The 20598-nt window shown below is 44.9% G+C and overlaps 1 protein-coding gene and 1 long non-coding RNA gene across 8 annotated transcripts in view; one reads left to right on the top strand and one right to left on the bottom strand.

Moving 5' to 3' along the window:
• The window catches only part of RIPOR2 (RHO family interacting cell polarization regulator 2), a 61915-nt gene that overhangs the window by 9326 nt on the left and 31991 nt on the right, over window positions 1-20598 (bottom strand). Inside the window, exons 7-16 of one of the 6 annotated variants that reach the window (XM_048073484.2) lie at window positions 17980-18129; window positions 17029-17092; window positions 12868-12911; window positions 11873-11998; window positions 9823-9971; window positions 8962-9091; window positions 8248-8394; window positions 5996-6688; window positions 3206-3390; window positions 1139-1307 (exon numbers count right to left, since the gene is read on the bottom strand). In XM_048073484.2, the coding sequence (XP_047929441.2) occupies window positions 1139-1307; window positions 3206-3390; window positions 5996-6688; window positions 8248-8394; window positions 8962-9091; window positions 9823-9971; window positions 11873-11998; window positions 12868-12911; window positions 17029-17092; window positions 17980-18129 (1857 nt within the window). The other 5 variants (XM_013181143.3, XM_066992710.1, XM_066992707.1 and 2 more) reach the window with 5 other exon arrangements.
• LOC106035985 (uncharacterized) lies at window positions 9910-18063 on the top strand. 2 transcript variants are annotated; one of them, XR_001207047.3, is made up of 4 exons: window positions 9910-10010; window positions 16313-16450; window positions 17335-17490; window positions 17916-18023. It is a non-coding gene; the product is annotated as an uncharacterized lncRNA (long non-coding RNA). The 2 variants fall into 2 exon arrangements; XR_007166858.2 differs by lacking the exon at window positions 17335-17490 and having other exon boundaries at window positions 17916-18063.

Raw genomic sequence — 20598 nt, 5'->3', positions numbered from 1 at the left:
TTCTCATTTCTGTGATTTTTTATGGTCCTGGTTGATATTCATTGTTACCTCTACTTTTAATGTCTATGTCCAGATCCAGACGCCTGGGTACTCATTTGCATAATTTCTGATTTATACACTCTGGTAAGCTAAAGGAATCCATCATCATAAAGCTTAAAGCCAGAAAAGAGTATTAGTTTGATTTTCACATAGCATAGGCCATAGACTTCCAGGACGTACCTGCCTGGAGGCAAACCACAGGTTGCTCTTTTTCTGCTGTGTTTCAGCTCTGATCACCTACCCGGCTGCCTGTATTTGCTTGGTGCTTTCCCCTGGACAATACTCCTTGCTGCTGACATCTGCATTTTCTTCAGCAGTCCACTTCACTATCATTCATACTGAATCTGGACAGAGCTCAAGCCTGCCTCTCCCAGCTGCGTATTTACAGCGTACTCTTGTATTTAAGCCAAAACCGCCCTTTTTCTCATGCTTGTGAGTCAGCAGAGTGTCCAGCTCAGCACTAAGGGTACTGGAATCAGGATGGCTCTGTATTGCTTCAGTGGGCCTTTGAAAAAAAAAGCTAATTATATCTAAGGTTGAGGAGCCAAATAATTGTAAAGGGAAGTTGCAATACGTTTTGATTCAGCAACAAAACCCTGATGCCCTCACTTGCTAGAGTGGCTTGCTGGAGGTTTAAGATCGCATTTATCGTGCTTAGGTTCTGAAAAACCCTGCTAAAAGGCTGTGCTAGTTAGCCTTGAGTACGAATAGATGATTTTGATCTCCCAGAGAGACTGCTGTGTGCTACCTTTGCTGTGGTTTAGACTCTGTGGATGATTTAAAGCAGAGATTCTCCCCCTCGCATTGCAGAAATGGTTCTGCTTTTGAGCACCACAGCACTGCCTGGGGCTGGATCAGCCGGTGGGGCCACGGGCTCCTGCTTTACCGCTGAAGATCTGAGCTGCCTGAACCAGGGAGCGACCTCCCGGCCAGGAGCATCTCCTGGCGAAGCCGGCAGAGGTTCCTCACCCAGAGCAGTGCCTGCCCCGCCATCTGCCGATCTGCACCGGCGGCACCTGCTGCATGCCCCGTGGTTTGCTCGTCAGTTCTGCTCCCAGCTCTGAGCCCGGGACCGAAACGACAGGAGCTGTTGCGGTACCTGGATGAGCTGCGTGCAATACTGCAGGTGCTTAACTATGGTAATGTCGAGGCTGTCGCTCCCCGTGGTGAGTGGCAGAGGGCTGCCGGCCACGCTGGTGCCGACACCCGTGTCCTCGGTGAGCGCTTCGCTGAGGTGGCCCCTGGCCTCGGGGTGCTCCGGCCTGTAACTGCGGAGGGAGGAGGAGGTCAGTGGGGGCCAGCGGCCGCCGCGGCAGACAGACACACGCTCACGCAGCGAGACGGGCAACGAGCATGGGAGAAGAGCCAAAAGCAGCGCTCTGGGACCACACAGCCCTCGGAAAGCCAGAAACCTGGTGATGAAGACATCATGTCACACGTGAGCAGTGGTGCCCGGGTGCAGAGCGGCCGTGCGCTCGGTGGGGACAGGCCTCTTCCACGGTGCCCTGGCTCGTTTGCCTTGAGCAACGCCAAGCAAGCCTCTTTGACCTGCGGCTGCGGTCGCACGTTGGTGCAGACCCCAGGAGAAAACACCCATCTGCTGATAAATCGTCTCCCCCACTGGCCAGGACGAAGCAGCGTTACAGCTTGTGCCACCTCAAGCACTGAGCTGCTGAGAGCGGATCGAGGCTGTCGGTATCTTCCTGGTGCCAAATTTAAGACTCATTGCAGGAGGAAAAGAAAACCACTGCTGGAGTAAGGGACATGATGTTTTCATAGGCCGTTTTAGGCACACTGTGTACAGCTTCGTTTGCCAGTAGTTTCTGTAAGAGGGTAAAGCTATTCTCACTGTGTTTTAAATCATTATTTCCAACTTTGTCTTGTACAAATGATCCTCCCTGTGTTTAAATGCAAAGCCCAAGGTCAGTCCCCAGACTGCAAGCGTGCTTGGCTGCAAGTTCAGAAGTGTCAGCACTTGTGATCTTTGCACTGAGTCACACACGCATCTAAAAATGGAAGCAGGAATCCACGCTGTCTGGGGATCAGCCTGAGGGGAAAAATGGGATTTTAACTTCTACTTTAAGATTTTAGTTAGCTTCCGAGTTAGCTTGTTAGTAACTTAAATTTCTTCTGCTTAAGTTGAACTTATGCTGAAGCGCCTGGCTAAAGCCAGATCTTAAATCCATGCAGACTGAACTGAGCTCAGAGTGCCAGTGTAGCAAGCAACACAATTTTCCAAGTTTTTCTTCCCACCAAGTCTTAGTCTGGAGGGAGACAGCACAGCGAGATGGATGGGAACTGAATGGTCATTGCTTGTTTGTACTCAAAATTGCTTTGAACAGGCCATGATAAGATGTGAGAAGTATAACTCCCTTGTTAGAAAGCATTTTCTAACATTTTTCTAATGCATTTTTCTAATTTCTGGGATTTTAGGGAACCAAGTTAGAATTTTCTTTTTTTCTACGTCTAGCGCCACACGTGTGCCTGTTGGGCTTCGTGTCAGTGCCGAGGATGCAAACATGCTTTTAGGATTTAATGATTGAAACACAGCATCTTACAGTCACACAACAATGGCAAACCACGACACAAAACAACACAGCTCTTTTTTTTTTTTTTTTTTTTTTCTTTTTCCCTCAGAAAGACCAGAAGTGATGAAAGAAGGGCAGGTAACACGCAGGGCCATGGACAGAGTACCAGTCATCACTCTTACATTCCAAAGGAAACCTACACCATGCTGCTTAAATCTGGCCCTGTGTTATTGTTATTGACAAGCTTAATCCACTGCAAAGACTCATTCGGCTAGAGAGAAAAGACAAAGGGAGGGGGGGGAAAAACCACAGAGGAATTAGTAATTACATCCAAGGAAAACCAGGTCCAAACCTATGTCAAGGAAGAGGCTCTGCCAGTATTGATGTCAGGTTAATTTAATTTACCCATCTGTTTGCGGGGAGTGGGGGCAGATTGTGCATATTTGAACAGGAAGAAAATTATCCTGGAAGCTAAAGATTTGGTACACAGCAGCCACAGGAAACCCTCTGACCCTATAAACTCCTCAAGGATTAGTCGGTCTTCCTTGAATAACGTGTGCACCGGGATCCTCTGTTAGTGACAAAGAGCTAGGGTATCAGTTTGGCTTAAGCATAGCTGGCACTTACTACAAACTTACCTATTCTTCTCAATCTCAGTGTCTGAAAATACTGAGTCTGCACCTCCTCCACCATTACAAACCTCCTCACCACCACCATCCTCATCATCAAAGTCAGAGGTGTTCAGGAAATCAAAGCTTTCTAAAGCACTTTCAACTGTTAGACTTAAACTGGAGGACCTGCTTCGGGTTACTGCTGGCTTGCACTGCAAAGGCAGAACGAACCAATGAAAACCCCAGATATTAGCTACTACTGAAAGAAAAAAATAAATAAATGATAAAGCTTAAAACTTTAAAATTCTTCATTTTATTTTTAAAACTTCATTTTATTGGGTATTTCACTTCAAACCTTCATATTCATAGCAAATACAATCAAAGCCTGAGAACTGGAAAACCCTTCCCTTCCTCCACCCCTCCCCATCCTACCCCTTCTCTTCCCCAAAGGAAAACCCTCAAAGGCAAGATTTGGTGTGTTTTATAGAAACAAGGAGTACATCTTGAGTCCAAGTGACACGGCTTTCAGCATCCTCCAGAAGGAGAGACGGTAATTAATGCATTGGAAGGTGAAAAGGAAAGGCACATTCCATAATTTCTGTTACACGTACAGGAGCTGAGTTATACGTATATATCCAATGGCACTATTGAATTTACTTCAGATGCAACTCCAAAGGAGCTTATCCAGGAATTAATTTGGTCCCATATCTGCAGATGGATGAGAGGGCTTTTGTGGCCGTTGAAGCCACGTGGCTTACCAAGGAAAAGCCAATCACGCATCAGATGCCTAGGTGACGGGAAAAGGCAGTATTACAACCTGTGAATCAACAGCACCTAGAGAGGGGGGAAGCCATCCTATCTCACTGCTGGGAAGAAACGTGACTGCAGCCTTGCTGGTGCTGTGGGAAGCGTCAAAGGTCCAGGTCCCATGTGGTGATTCATCCAGACTGCCCATAGGCTTGCTTCCAGGTCACCTCGCAAGAGATGACGACGAGTCAGTAACTTGAGGGCTCACCCCGTCATCGGTTTGTGCAGTGACTTCTTACACCTTGAGCCCCACGCGATTGTCTGACCAGAAACAGCCAGGAGCCAGCGGTGCAGTTCCAGAGCTGCGTCTTCCAGTCCTGAGTAAGAACCAGGACTTTGCTTCGTCTCGTAAAAAAAAAAAAATCAAGTTGGCCTCCAAGTTCTGGCTCAGCTCCTCCAGGCTTGGAGTCTTTTTTCTAATTTGTATGCACACATTGTACGCTAGCATTTACAATGCTTGATGCCTTAAACTGACCGTATAGTCTTTAACTGATCAAACATACTCCACGGCACCTCCGTAGGGGTTGTATCCCACCTGCCCTGCAGCACGGATGGCTTCAGCTACTGTTTATTTTAAGGCTGGTAATGCAGCTTCTTCAGGCAAGAGCAAACAGCAATATGTGGGCTTCTCGTTTTCTGTGCCCATCTGACAGGGCCAAGAGGGTTTTCTTCAGCTGCAGCTGGATTCCAGCTCCACCTTTTGGCACGGGGAGCCCAGCGCAGCCGCTGGGGGTGCTGAGTGTCGGTCTGCAACCTGGTCAATGGGACACACGCGGACAGAAAGCAGATCTGGAAGAAGTGGCCATCTCTGGTGTGCAGGATTTCTGTCTGCACACGTCCATCCTCTCTCTCCCCCCATCCCGTGTCTGTCCCTTTGTAGCTTCTGATAAAAGGAATGTGAATGAACAGTCTCTGTTGTCCCTCTGCTGTTTGGACAGCTGACCTCTTTTGTACAAGCTGCAGAGCAGTCGTGATGTTAAAAAATAATAGCAATGGTAGCTTTGCCTGCTTGAACTTACTGGGGTTATAGTGCAAGGATCAGGGGCTGCAGGCTTTTGTCAAAAAAAATAAACACTTAATCTGGGGAAGTACCATACAGCTGCAAACACTGATGGAAGCAAAAATGTTAACAAAGTGTTTTGCTTTATTTTAAAAAAAGATAGATGCCTTCCTTTCTCTTCAGCCATGTTTTTAAATGATGAGGTTAAAATGACTAGCAGGCCAACTTGCATATGAATATGAAGCATTTGAAATGATTATTTCCCATATAATACTCTCTGCACAATACTGCGTCGTGAGTTGTTATTCATGGGGGAGATATGAGTCACAGTGATTGGCAGTAAACATTATCAACACACATGCAAAACCCTCTACTTCTTCAACATATTCTGGTATAAAGACAGGATGTCTCTCACTTTAAAAATGGATGGGGAAAAAAGGAAAAGGCTTGCAAAAAAGCCTAGGCAAGGTAGGAATGGCAACGTTCAGTGAGACTTGTACGTCTAAATCAGTTTGGCAATTTAGAAAATTCAGCTTCTACAGTTACGAGGCGTGATCCTCAGCTGGTGTAGTTTTGCAGAGCTCTACATAAGTTCAGGGGTAGTATGTCAAACTACACCCACCAAGGATGTGACCCATAGATTTTAAAGGCAGAAGACTGGCTACAATCTGATCTCCAGTGTGGTACAAGCAACAGGTTCTCAAGTGGTTTCTGCAGAGAAGGGAATAATTTAATTAATCCTCTGCCATTGTGCCTTTTTCTCATTCCCCCAGGTTTCCAGTAAAGTAAAAAATCCATTGCTTGAGGATACAAGGCTATGGTCAGCACATTGCAGACATGAGTTTAAAAATATAACACTGTGAAGGGATGCTCCAAGAGGAGCAAATCTATTGCTACTGAGGTATTTTACTGGTCTCCAAAACGTCTACTTTGTTGTTTGCGAGGAATGGGAGGAGATTCTACCCCGCTCAGATTTTCTTTAGGGTAGTATTTTCTGAAAACGTACTCACTTTTAGGATGTCATCCAGATGCATCACTTCCTGATCCAGGTCCTGAAACTCTTTATACTGCTCTTTATGTGGCTCAAGAGCTAAGAGAAGCCCTTGCAAGGCTTCTTCAATGCTTCCATCCAGATAAGACTTGTATCCTTCTGATTCCCCACTAATGGATCCCTCACACGGCAGCCTCTCCAGGGTCATGGGCACCTCTACAGACGTGAGCCTTTTTACCAGCTGCTTTGTGATGTTGCCCTCATAGGTATCCAGCTCCACCGGCTTTAGCTCTGAACCTTCATCCGTCTCCTGCAGGAGGGACACCGGGACGTTTGTCTCTATAAAGACACGATCGCTCCCAGCGTCGGAGGTTTTTCGGCAAACTTCGGAAGCCGCCCTGGGGACGGCCTTGTTCTCCATCACTGCTGCCTCTCCCTGGGACGGCCGGTCCTTAGGCTCAGGGACAGAGTCTCTGCGGGAGTCACTGCTGCTGCAGTCCGGGCTTGAGCTCTTGGAGGAAGACTTGAGAGCTCGGCGCTGGGTGGGGGTGGCAGCGATATCGGGGCTGGAGCTGACGTGAGCAGAAGAGGACCCCGGTGAGCTGGCAGGGGGTACGTGGTCTTCATAAGGCAGGTCGCCAAAAGTGAAAGAAAGAGGCCGCTTCTCAGTGGTTGCCGTGCCATTTTCAAAGACGTCATCTGGCAAGTTTGACTGAAAAGATAATTGGGAAAGAGAAAATGTGTTTTTGTGTCTAACTGGAAAGAAAGAAAATACACTATGTTTCCAGGAAGGACAAATGCAAGGAAAAAGATTTGAGAAGCATTCAAGACTTGAGAGGTGGAAAAAAAAAAAACATTTCAAATCCAGCTTGTGCTTACATCTGTCACAACCCCTGACCTCAGCAGGAGTTCTGCTGGGCAGCTTGGATTCAGCATCATGTTGGGGTAAGCCAAGAGCTTGGTAAGTGTGTCCCAGAACACAGCCCCAAGCACCACTGCTCTTAGCAGATTGACTCTGGTGGCAGTTCTGGGGCACTGCCCTATTTCCTGCAGGACAACTCTCCTCTCTGGGGTTGCACTTAAGCTACCTTGGCTGCATTTTCATACCTGTTATAGATTTCTGCTGTATTTATTCTCTGATTGCAATCCCTAAACTGTGAAACAGGCTGCTCCAAAAGTTTTTCCAGTGTCGTGGCATTTTAATGGTGATACTGCTGTGCTATTTCTTTATGTTGAAAGTATGTTCTGCATGTGGCATGGATATCTCTGCTAGCTGTTGAACATGAGCTACAGAAAAGTCATGTTAAACATCAGTTTCTTCTGAAAGGGAACAGAAGAAATCGTGTGGTGGTGTATTCACCAGGACACTGATCACTTAGGAGACAAAAAAAACTGGCTGAGCTATGGGGAAAACTCACTGCAGGTGTCACAACCTGCCTATCTGACCTACAGATTTTGCTTTAATGAAGTATTGCCTCATGTTAAACTCTTACTGCACATTGGAGAGAGTTATAACATTTCTGCTGTCTTCTTCCCTGTCATCAGGTTTGAACCATCTCAGAGCTGTAGTACAAATCCGTCTATTATTTTATGCAATTTTTAGAACAGAGAAAAGGCAGAAAGCAGTAAGGAGCGAAAATATGAGAACCTATCTGGAGCCAGAATGTAATAAATCAAAGCCTGAAATTTCACACTGATGAGTTCTGAAACAACTTTTAGCCTTCACTACGTGGCAAACTCACACAAAAGCACAGCACAGATGAACAGCAACTTCTATTTTGCTGACAATTTGCTGGAAGGAAATATAAGCATTCACATGTTGGCAAAGGACAGAAGGTTAAAACGTCCAAAACTTGCATTGTTTTCTCAGCAGCTTTTTTTCCCTAAACATACTGATACTCAAAGGTTCATTTCTTCTTTCCCCCCACATGGGTATGCTTTCAGCCTCTCCTTTGCTGCTGAAAGTCATGTTGCTCAGCAAATGTCTAACACCAATTTGTATGGCAGGACATTTTTAAAAATACCATGTTGGCTTGTACTACTGCCCTGCTCTCCTCCCCCAGATGTTTGGCTTCTGACCATTATCCCTGTAGACACCACGAGGAACTTGATTTAATGCGAGCAGCATGGGCTCACAGTCACGTTCTCCCCTTCCGTCAGTCAGCAAAATAAGAGGGTTGCAACAGAGAGCAGCACATGAAGCATGCGTGGAAACGGAGGTGCCACACGAGGACTGAAAGAGTCCTTCAACAAACAGAAACCAGGACTCACATATAGCTCTAGCCCTGCCTTTGGGCTTAGCCTGAGCGATGGCAGGTCACTAAAAGAGCGACTGCGCCGAAGCTTGTCAAAGAAAGTGTCTTGCAGAGCATCTAAGATTGCCAACTTTGGCCTGTCTTGCAGGGGATGCAGCCATTTCTTCAGCAGTTAAAAGCAAACAGGGTGTGAGGAAGGGCAAGTTAATTGAATGCTTTGTAGCAGAGTACTGAAATTACAGGCATGGGACGTAACACTTGTAAAATTCATATCTCTACAGATGGCCTATTCAGCTTAATACACAGACCTGATTAAGCATTCAGAGTTTGATTCATGCAAAATGCAAGAGCACCTTACAAATCTCTTTGGTACAAAGGCAAATTTTACCATGGCATACATTAAAAATAATCGTGCTGTAATGGTTGTTGAACTACCGTTACAAAATGAACACGCATTTTATAAAGATTACCCAAGTATTATAGCAGTCAGGCAAGAAGAATAGGTGTGCTGTAGTTGGCCATACGGCGCCTCAAGGATGCCAGGATCATGGTCACCTTCTTTTAGGATTAGCAGCTAGAATTGCATTGCGCTTGCTTTATAAGTATTTGAAAGGGTAGCCTGCTGAAGCCAGGGGAAAAAGCGTAGACGTGTAAAGCAATGAAGCTTTTGCAGTGTTTGAACTGCTCTAGGGTTTCTCATTACATAAACATGAAGCTAAGCAGGGCTTACAAAGAATGAGTGGTCCTTGAAGGTTGGCGTTTCTGGAGTGCCTTGGCTGTACATGGACATTCTTCTCTGGAGAGCAGATGCCTTGCTCACATTTCCTGTGGAGGGGGTCAAGTCTTCTACATCGAAGGGGCTGCAGACACACAGGCAGGAAAAATAAAATTGTTAGGCTAAATGAGAAGGAATTTCAGGTCCATGGAAAGAATTTTTTTGAAAAGGTCGTTTATTAGCACATCAAAACCCAGAGTTAGCATGCTTTTTTTTTTCAGCTGAAGTGTTTAAAAGAAAATGTTGTTAATTAGACAGCAGGCTTGGAAGTGTGGTTTTCATTTCTGATAAAAGCATTTTACTCTCAGAAATCATTTGTGTAGCGTTGTCTGATATAATTCTTCTCACATGAAGAGTATTCTTGGATCTGAGTTGTCAAGCATCATACATGATAATGAGAGACGTGCTATACTGTTAACAGAGCTGTTGCATTATAAAGGAAACCAGTTGCTGTTATTGCTGGCTTCATGTTTATTGCATTACAAGAAACAGCCTACACGACTGTAAAAGTTAAACGCTTCTTTAGAAGCGACAGTCACCTGTTTCATTAAAAGGCACTTAAAATGGGGTTTGAATCCTAGCACTGTCAGCTTACCCATGCCTACCAATGCAGGTGGACAACGCCAAGAGATTTCCCACCACCCTCAGGCCATGTATGAAGCCCACAAAAGCCAGCTTTTAAACTACAGTTTCTTCTACAAGGAGAGAAGAGACCACGTAGACCTTTTCTGTTCAGTTGATTTTTTTTTTTTTTTTAATTTTTTTAAACAAACAACAGCTTCTTCACCCAGAAACCACCCAACCTCTTCTACTTACTACCAGGTGATTTCAAGGTTCAGCTTTATTGTGCCAAGGTCGTTAATGTCTACTGCAACCACCTGAGGTCGAGCTGCAAACAGGTCTTTTGTTTCACAGGTAACACTTCCCACTAGGATGTGAGTAGCAAGTCCTTTCACCTCTGTGACCTGTAAGAGAGAAGAACAGGATATTTAGGACTATACAAGGTATTGAAAACCTTAATTACAAGGCAATATTTTTGTTTTTCCTGGTCAGGACACCTTGCTTCAAAGGCTTCTAAGATACGAATGTTTGTTGCCTCTTTGGGGAAAAAATATTTTTATTTTTTTAATAAGTGTATAGCTGTGTATGATTATGCTTACAAAATGCAGGTATATTTATTTATTTATTATGAGTGTCAAAAGAGAACAACCACACTGGGTCAGACCAAGTGTTATCCAGCTTTGTATTTGGTAATTTGCAGTGAGCATAAGCGGAACTTAAGGAAAGACTAATAACAGGCATGGTGTACTTGGTGTTTTTCCATCTAATACTTTCCCAGCAATAGACAATTTTCTTGTCGGGGTATCTCCTGAGGTAGCTTGCCTACTGAGTAACTCCCAAGGGAGCTCTTGTCTATTTGTTGCCTGTAACTCTGAACCTATGCAGTTGGTTGTATCTACAGTGGTCTTTGGTGATGACTTCCATAAATCTATTAGTAGGGAACTACTTCTATATATGCTTTTATGGTTAAGAGTAGAGCACAGTACTATTCAAACTTGCATGTGTATTTATCTATCCCTGCCTGAAAATTCAGAGGGATGATTATATGTGTAGCTCCTATACAAACAAATCTTTGGCTATTTACTTGAAAGTCAGTTCCTGAACTTTCATCATGAAAGCATTTGTAGAGAGCCCATAAAGGAGTGAGAATTTACATGTTAACTTTAACGGTACTGGGGCTCTCATTTATAGCTCGTGTGCTACAGGAAAGTGTTCTCACCAAGCCTTCCACCTTAAATCTGTATTGTTAAATTTAGGAGAGTGACTCACCATGTGCTACAGCTTGACTTTCTATGCAAATCTGCTGTCTGGCACATCCAGGATTATTTTGCTGGTGTTTTGAAACTACCTTTTTTTTTTTTTCATGAGGTTTTTGCAGTGCTTAAGTTGAACGTTTCCTTTGACTTTCAAGACACTCCTTAGGCTTCACCTGCTTAAGCAGGGACCCATGGACTAATTATTAGCAGCAGTTTTTAGACAGGAATCAGGGAATGAGCATCTCTGGATTGGAGGTATGTTGGTAGGAAAGCAGATGAGCACATGAATTTTTCAACCAGAAGAGAACTCTGGGGAGGTCTGGGGCAGTAAGGGAATGGAGCAGTGGTAGAAAAACTTTTGTCTAGGAGGAAAAGTCACTGCTGGGTTGTGAGCGTTTTTCTTTCCCTATGGGACAGGGCATGGAGCTGGAGGCAAGTGGAGGCTGTAGGCACTAAGAAATTTTGGGAACTGCTGTGTTCTAGGAAGCTGCAAAAAATATCAGGTGCACAAGTTTGTGTACTGCTCCTGTTTGTGCAGGGTGGTGGGGTGGGACCTCATGACTATTCTAGCTCATGCCCAACTGACCCCTAGGTGCATTTGAACTAGAGACCTCTGTTTTTCTCTGGGTTAACAGATGTTGCTCTCTTACCTGAGCAGTATTAACAAATTAATCAGCAGTGGATTTTCTTTTTTTTTTTTGTTTTTTGTTTTGCTGAATGCTGTTAGCAAACTGGTTACTAACTTTCCCTTGCTTTGGTGCAAATAACTAAGAGCTGCTGGAAAGTGATGTGAGGCAAGGGCTGTGTTAGTAAAGCCACCAGTCTAGGAAGGCAACCTCTCCCACAGGGCTCCCAAACTGATTAGTCTTGTAGCACCTAAGATCAGGCAGTCCTATACCATTTCATTCTAGTAGGTGTGTTGGAAATACTAATGATGATGCATTTCTAAAAAGTTTAATGATTTGCTTCTGTATTTTTGATGATGGTGCATGTAAAGGCAGCCTCTTGGCTTTTGCCTTGCTTGCAGGCAAAGGAGTTAGCATGCGTACCTTAATGGAGATCAGCCCAACAATGAGAGGGAGGAAAACCATTTCTTCTCCATCCCAGCTTTGCTTGCCATTCACCTCTATTTTGCCTTTCAGTTTCCATCGCTGGCGACCATAACGCATGAAAATCTGAGAAAGAAAAGTCCATCTTGAGAAATCTACTCTCTTGAGGCACAAGTATCAGAAACAGAATTGGGGAAAGGGTCTGAAATAGGTTGGAAGAGTTAGTGCTGTAGGTGCTGCCCTTCTGCTTCCCATCAAGCCAGGAGGAAAAGCTCCATGCATGCACAAGACTGGGGACAAATGAATTGATGATCGAGACAGCTGTGAAGTGCAGGTAGGGGGGATCTGTCATCAAGCTGCTCCAAATTTTTTGCAGGTGCAGCTCTGTTCTGGACAGAGCTTGAGGCTTTGATCCTAATCCCTCACTAATGAACCTGTTCTTGATGTTCTCCACTGGAGCACTGCAGTGACCTGAGATACTGACACAGCTTCGCAGTGTGTAGCATTGGGGTCTCAAGAAATGGTGATTTTGTCTTTCTGCTGCTCTGCTTCATGACCAAGTAAAGCCTCAGCATCCAGTAAAGGATGCTTGCAAGGACTTCTTCAATTTGATCTGCATGCATGGGATGGGGTATGTGCTTTTTTTTTTCCAGAGGGATTAGAAATGTTTGTCAAGATCAAGATGATATTTCTGGGAGAAATAAGGCTTTTTGGTTGTGATTATTTAAAAAAAAAAAAAAAAAAAAGCTTGTAGCTCATGGAGTAGCTAACACCCAGTGCTCCAAATATAATTTTCAGGTCTTGTGACAGATGTCCTGATATAGGCAGACAGAGAGAGATCTGTGATGTTTTTCAGAGAGTTTACAGGAAAGCTAACAGCTGTTCCTTGGCGTGTAGATGTCCCTAAGTTTTATTCACCACAGAGTACAAAGTGGCAGAAATCTGCTTCCCATTTAATTCTTTTGCTATCAAACCAGAAACCAAGCGTGGCATACCTCATACTGATCCCCGGGGCAGAGTCGAGCGAAGCCAGCCAGACCTGGGGAGGAAAGACAGCGAGCAGCGGTCAGAGTGGGTGGACAGTCCCCCCAAGACACCCCAACCTCACTAGGTGCCAGGCAGCTGCTGTGCTGTGACAGGAGAGGGCAGCAGCCCGCACCCTGCAGGGACGCGTGGGATTTCTTATCTCTATTTTATACCAAAAAAATAATAAAAAAAAAAATGCATTGTGGTTTTGTGCATATCAAAGATTTGCACTTCCCAGCTGCTTTTTTTTTTCCCCTCCAGGCATAATTTTTTTTTTTTTATAATAATTACATATATATTAAAAAAAAAAGAAACAACTTCCTGACATCATCTGCCTTTAGAAACCGAGCTTAACGCCCTGACTATCGTGAAGCGTAGGCGAGCTGCTGATTATCATGCAGTGCTTGCTGCTTAATCCAAATCAGACCGAGCTATACATTATAACACAGGCTCCTTGTTGGAACTTCTTAACAGAAACACGGTGAGAGGGGCTCCTGCTGCTTGGCACATCCATAACGGGATCATTCCCACGCTACCCGAGTGTCTTTCAGCAGTAACTACATCAAGAGCCACGGCTGACATCTGTAACACAAGATCTCTCCTGCCTTTCCCCAGAAGGGTGAGGTAGTGCAGCAAAGCACTTGTGGCATATGTTTGGGAATTTTTCTTAAAAGGGTGTCATGATGCTATTTCTATACTGGCACTGTGAGTACAAAATGGAAAGTTTCCTAGGGCTTGTGACTATCTTGAAATCGCAGGGAGGTTACAGTTCCCATCCTGGCCTTGCTCTTCTGCAGGATGCAACGAGCTGCTTTCCAGTCACCTCATCCTCTCCCTCCACAGAGGGAATCCCTCCTTCCTCACAGATCTCCTCATTTGGTTGCTATTGCACTTGTTTTGCTATTAAAAAATAAATAATTACTTCATTTTCTGTAGCTGCTCAGTCTTACTGCAGCCACAGATATTTTTGTAATCTTCTATCAGATTCTGCCTGCAGTGCTGCAACACCCAGAGAAACCAGTCTGCAAACATGCATAAAGTCACGGCAGAGATGAGAATTGCATTTTCTGGGGCCTTTGGACTGCGTTTATACTAAAATGCCATGGCTGAAAACATATATGTATATAGGTGTGTTAAAATAAGCACGAGATGAACCCTAGTGTTGGTTTTATTTACTGGGCTACAGCTGGACCGTACACAGTCATGGCCCGTCCCTGTGATCTGCTGATCCTTCTCTTTCATTTCTTTGACCAGAAAACAGTTTTCTTCACTCATCTTATTGGTTAGCAGAACAGAGAGGCCTTTGCTCAGAGCTCATGTTACCCATTCCTTTCTAATTTATTTACTGTTTATAAATAATTTAAACTTACTAGCACTCTGCTGCTGCTCCTCTCTCCCTAGGCATGCTTTTATAAGGGAATTTGATCTCTGCTGGGACACATCACTGAGAGCATCTGAGGAAAACAAAAGGCCCTTTCTCTGCTCAGTGGATGGGGAGGGGGGGGCACAGCTTGGGGGCTCTGTGCGTGGGGTGTGTGGAGCCGAGGCCTGCGTGCGGTGACCAGCCCTGCCAGGCACCGTTTTGGGCAGGGGGACACGGATGGTGGGGTGGGAGCTGGGTCTAGAAATGGGCTCTCGAGGCTGTTGGTGCTGCTCAAGGCTCTCCAGCCTGATGTGGGCACAGTGGATACGTACTGTCACAGGAAACATGTTTTTGGTGACTCCTGGGGACTAAATGTGTGGCAGGAGCCAATGGCTCTGTTGTACCACTTCAAGCATTGTGGATTTGTAAAGGCAGCATACTGGGCTTGCAGTGCAGGTGGGGACAGGAGGTTGCTCACAAGAGGTCAGTATAATTAATTAGGGGACTGAGCCATTAGGTGGCTGTAGTAAAGCATCAGGGCACTAGCATCCTTTGTGCACGGGGCACCTGAAGGCTCCTGCAGCATGCACAGCTTTGCTCGGGTGCAGAAGGCTGGGCGGGAGGGCTCTGGTGGTTGCTCTGGGTTGGGTGTTGCAGAGTCCCTGTGGTGTTGGGCCAGTGTATTACTCTGAAATGGCTGAATTTTTCACCTTCTGATGCCCTGGCACTTCAAAGAGGTGTAGGGGTCCTTCCCTGCACATCAGAACAGGGCGTGCAGCTTCCATACAGGGACTTCTATGGCCCCATACTGGGTTTTCCTATTTAATTTCAACACCTGACTAATCCTTAGCAGCAATTTAAGCCTGCTGGCAAGATTATTATCTTCATTTTGAAAAATGATTAGACTTTTTAAAATTATATATATCACAAAAGCAGCGTGGGCCCCCTACTTCCTGACAGTGCTGTGTGGGTTGGCTTGCTTTCAGTGTGTGCGATGGAGGACACAAAATAAAAATAACTGTCACTGGAGTGGCTGGGAACAGATGAGCTTGGGGGAGAGGAACACTTTGATTTTAACATTAGATCCTAACACTAGCTGGATGTGCCACAGTGTAATGAAAGGGGGAAGCTTGCTACATGATCTCTAGGCTTTTGTGCTAGAGCTGCTCTGAGCTGTGCCAACAGCAAAGGCTGGATTGTCCTACTGGATTCCCATTCCTCGGCGAAATTATCTAGACAGAAATCCTAGGTGTCCTAATTAGAGAATACTTAATGATATGGCATTTCTCTTTGCTATTTTCTAATTTGGGCTCTTTCACGTTACGAGAGCTGTGTTTAGAAGTGGCTGTTGTCCGTGGTTTGGTCTCTACCCCTGCACCTGAGCACAGCACCCTGGCTTCTCTGCAGCCCGTGGGCTTTGCTGGAGGACTTGGGCATACAAGACAGAAAAGGGTCCAGACCTTTTCAGCCCAGTCACTCATAGTGCCCCCAATGTCTTCTGCAACAAGTCCTGCTGCCACGAGCTCTACGTTGCGCTGCATTCACAGCACATAAGGAAACACCCTGAGGGACACGACCTGGTGCAGTTCCCTTCCTGCACTGCATGGCCTTGGGTTTGCTTCAGTGTGTCCACACTGCACTTCTGCTATGGGCTTCTGTATACAAATATCTGGCTCCATCTCTGTATGTTCATCTGGTAGCTTTGCATCTACGCATCTTTGACTGCCTTTCCAGTAACTGACTGGGGGCTTTAAAACATGAGGTTTGGTGCTCTGGGATGCAGCTAGGAGACCTACAAAAGCTGCTGCACTTGTTTCCTCTACGATGGGAGCACGAAGTGACTAATTTTAACTTGATCTAAGCTAGATCACGTCTCATGCACTGCAACAGCTGGACACAACTAACTCCTGTGTGTGACAGGGTAGGCAGAGGCAAAACCCTGTGTAAGATTTGTGAGCTCTAAAAAGTCCATCATTAGTATTTCAGCTGGAGAATTACAAGTGCATGAATGTTTAGATCCTGATTTTTTTTTTTAATTTTTATTTTTACAGGACTATTTTCATGCCAGTGATTGAAAAAGGAAATGGAATCCAAAAAAGATTCCCCCCATGATCACTTCTTTAAGACATTTAATGCTACAGGAATAACAGCATTAGTGATGCCTAGTGATTCACTGCAATGGGCTTCAGGTAAAACTGATTCCACATTATTAAAACCCATAAAGACAAAGAGTAAAATGTGCTACCACAGAGTTATCTAGGTGTTTCAGTGGTAAACTACCCTTGGGTCTTTGCTTTTTTACATTTGCTTACAAAAGGTAGTACTGAAAATTGGCAAAAGTAAAAGATGTGGAAACAGACACTGTCAAATTAAGAAAGTATTTTGAACTTCAGCTCTGTGGGTATTCACATAATTTCCTACCCGTCTTCTTAAAGGGTTGTGGAGGTAGAGGCAAAAGGTGCAGCAGCCTTCAAAACTGAATCGCTTTGGCTGTTGAGAGGAGTGTTTGGGGAGCCTAATTAGCACATCTCCCTTGAAAACAAAAATCATCATCTTGAAATTTTCTCTGTAAGCTTTGATGTTCCCAGCTCTGGGAACCTTTCCAGTGGGCAGAGGTGCAAGTCAGGGTTTGAAGGCTCAGCAATTGGTGCAGTGAGGGAAAAGCACACCTATTATAAGTCCATATAAAACTAGTGCATCTCAGTGCCCTCAGTAACATATGCAGACTTCTGCTGTTCAAAGAAGGGAAATGTGAAAAGGCAATTACCTTTCATCTTGATGCAAAACTCCCCCAATAGGTTTTCCAGCTCTGCTTCTATGGTACACATGTTCTGTGTTGGAAGACAGAATAGTGAGGTCAAACAAACCCTCTTTTTTTTTTAAGGTCTATTTGGAAATAAAAGTTTCTGTTACGCAGATGAAAGGCATTTTGCAATAAAACCAATATGCCAGAGCTACCCTTGCTGTTTAGCTAAATCTGGCCCTAAAAACAGCGGCTGAGCTATGCCTGCTTGCACCGAAGCTGAATGTAACCCCGTGCTCTTCTGTTGCTCTCTAATTCCTGTGTTGGCAGCACCCTTTTGTGGCCCTTGCAGTGTAACCCGGTCACTCTCCCAGTCCTTTCCAGCCAGGATGTGTGCCAGCAGCAGCTCTGTGCCAAAGTGGCTCCCAGCATGCTGTTAACGTTTCAAGAAACGTGGACTACATTAAGAAAAAAAGACAGTGGGAGGTGGGTACTGGACCCCCTCTAGCTTTTCCCTCAGATCGAAGAAGGATGCCACAGTTTGTGCGCTGTGATGTTTGCAACACTTAGACCCTGCTTAATTTGCTGCCTGTTTAATAAAATAGGTGGTGATCACAGCAAGTAATACTGGATGGGATGCAGCAGGTATCTGCTTGTTCCAGACAACCTGGCATCTGCAGGGTGGAAGGGAGCATATATAGCTGCAACATATCTATCTTCGGGGCAGATTTACTGTTTAACATGCAGTGGTTTCTGGGTATAACCCTGGTCTTGAGGATCATAATTATTATTTCAAGGAGCTCTTTGGGCTCATGTCATCCATCTTTATATCAGGCATTCACCTGAAGATAAATTAAGAAATAAAATCCTTCACTGATTTTATTTTAACCCCTTTATCTCTTTGAAACCAGTGGCAAAGTTTCTGTGGCCTTCCGACAGTGCAAGAGCAAAACAGTTGAACTAACGAAGATGTACCTCTGTGTACTCCTTGTAACTCCTGTTGATTTCAGTTAAACTCTCTCGAGCTGCTTTGCTGGCAGGAGACATTGCAAAGGCTTGCTTCATTTTGCTTGCACCGTCGCAGAGACGTCTTTGGATACAATAGGCTTCATAAAGCTCATCCACCTGGAGGGAATAACAAGGTTGTATTGAAAAAAAAAAAAACAACAACAACAAAGCCAAACAAAAAACACAACACCGGAGAACTCAACAAAATAAAGCCAACAAACTGAAATAGTGTGTGATGCAAGGGAACGAAGCCAAACAAGTGGTAAACCATTAGATCTAGAATAAGCAAATGAAGCTGTGATACTGTTACAGTTGACAACATGAGATAAAAATAACTTCTGGTGCAAAAATCTCATTACAGCAACAGTAGATGCTGTCAGCAATTCACCTGCTTGCCCTGTGCATGCCTTTAGCCATTGCTGCTGCCTTCCCCCCCCAGTCTGGGACACGTGCAATTGCTGCTGTATGGCAGGAATGCAGCAAGCTTCTGAAATGTATTGGTGTGGAAGAGCTCTTTCAAAGGCAAGTGCAATGTCCAGACTGCTAAATGGGAGCAGACACATTAAAAGGCACATTTATCAGGGCCAGCAATACCTTCAGGATTGCTAACACCAGCTGTGGGTTGAGACTAATCCTCCAGAACTAGGAGATGTAGCCAGAATCAGGAAACGTTTAGGAACAGCTGATGTCAAATTCAGAAAATATTTTGAACTTCAGTTCCACAGACACATAACTTTTTAGTAATCTCCTTCAGTCCTTGGCATGATGTGGACTCCAGACATTTAGTAAGCAGCTCTGGAGGTTTTGCAAAACTTGGTTGCATACAATTTATAGTCTCACCCGGATCTAGCTTCAGAGTGTGATGGATTTATGTCTCATGCTTTGGTTTCCCTTTTCCCTCTAATCCCTGCACCGAAGGTGTATGTTTACTCCATCCAAGCTGTTCATTGGGCATCTACAATGGTATAACTTCATCTATATAAGCTTAAGCTGCTAGATGACAGGCTTTCTAATCTAAATTTATCAGGGTGAGGAGGGAGAAAGGAATAGAGAAAGATAGATCTTCTTCTAATGTCCCTTCTAAGATAGGATGATATTTGTTTTTTACCTAGAATAACTGTTTCCCTTCGTTCTCTCTGACATCAAGTGGCTGCCCTGTGCACTCTAGTGCTCACTAGTGGGTTTTCACAGCAGAATTTCTCTCCATGAAAGCTTCCAGTGCCTTGGCTTCCTAAGTCTATGACTGTTTTGCTGCACTAGGAAAGATCCTGATGCGACCATCCAGGTGTGCTGTTATTTCCGTTTTTCTAAGCCTGCTTAACCTCCGACAGAAGGTGTCACCACCTATTTGGAGCAGGACTGCTCTCCCTGACAGCTTCAAAGCATGACCTTGGTTTTTACAAGGTGAATTTGGACTCCTGATGGCTGGAGCCCCTAATGAGGGATCTCCAGCTGACATGGGAACTGCTTTGCAGGTGAAACAGTGCATCAAGGAGTAATGGAAGTGCTGGCAGCATTTTGCTATTTCAAAGTTACGGGGAAAAGCTTCTTGGAGTGTCATCCACCACTATTTCTCTTGCAAGTCCGCACCGCTCCCCATGCTAAAGACAGCTCCTATAAATAGCTGTCCCTTGGTATTTACTCCTGCTGGTAGTGTGGAGCGTTGACCTGGGGCTGGCGTCCTGCATGGTGGGGACACGCTTAGCCACCCTGACAGATGAGCTCTCTGCTCCTCACGTCCCGTTTTAGGGAGAGCGGGTGCCCCCGTTCAGCACGGCACAGCCTCCTGCCAAAAGAGCCCTCCTCCGGGGCTTGATCAGGATCAGCAGTGTGCCACCACCTGAGCAAGGCCATGAGTTTTAATGCTGTGCACCTCTGCTCTTCCTGCCTCTGTTGCTGTGGGTTACAGAAAGTGAACTAATGTGCTCGGCTGACCAGCGTTACCTCTTGCGTTTGGTGCTTTTCATTCCTATTATAAGCACAGAAGCCATTAGCTCTGAGCAGCTGGAGTGGGAAGGACGTGAATGGAAATGTTCTTCAAGCAATAATTTTGCCATTCATGTTGCCAGCAAGAGAGAAGGTGGTTTGGGGAACAAATTTTCAGCCTATTGCCTGGTGACTTTTTCAGCTCTGAGAGTAAGAGAACATGAAATTAAAAGGTTTGGATGGGCTGTCATAATTGGAGCACTTCAAGCTGCATGAACGCTTTTCAAACAACTCTCAAAAGACATTTCATCCGTCAAAAATAATTCATTCTTTTGTCAGGCTCAGGAAAGTAACTAATAGCTAGCAGATATGTTTACAACCGAGAGAATACATGCTGTGGATTTTGTCCAGCTCGAAAATGTGTTGGTATAAATCACCAGTACCTCTACTGGGTACGATAGACTCATTCTCACCGATGTAATCAAGCAGATGTGGGCCCACCAAGCCACGCAGAAGAAGCATTAGCAGTGAAAACTGGGAATAACTCCAGTCTAGCCATGGTGTACAGTGGAAACAACTGCTGAACTAGATTGCTTTCAGCTGTAACTCCATTTCTACCTATAGTTTGAAAATAAACATGCTGTGAGAGAGACTTTCCAC

This window comes from Anser cygnoides, chromosome 2, assembly GCF_040182565.1.
Source record: "Anser cygnoides isolate HZ-2024a breed goose chromosome 2, Taihu_goose_T2T_genome, whole genome shotgun sequence".
Classification (NCBI taxonomy): Eukaryota; Metazoa; Chordata; class Aves; order Anseriformes; family Anatidae; genus Anser; species Anser cygnoides.
Note: the sequence above shows the minus strand (reverse complement) of the source record. Positions and strands in the feature narration are given on the sequence as shown.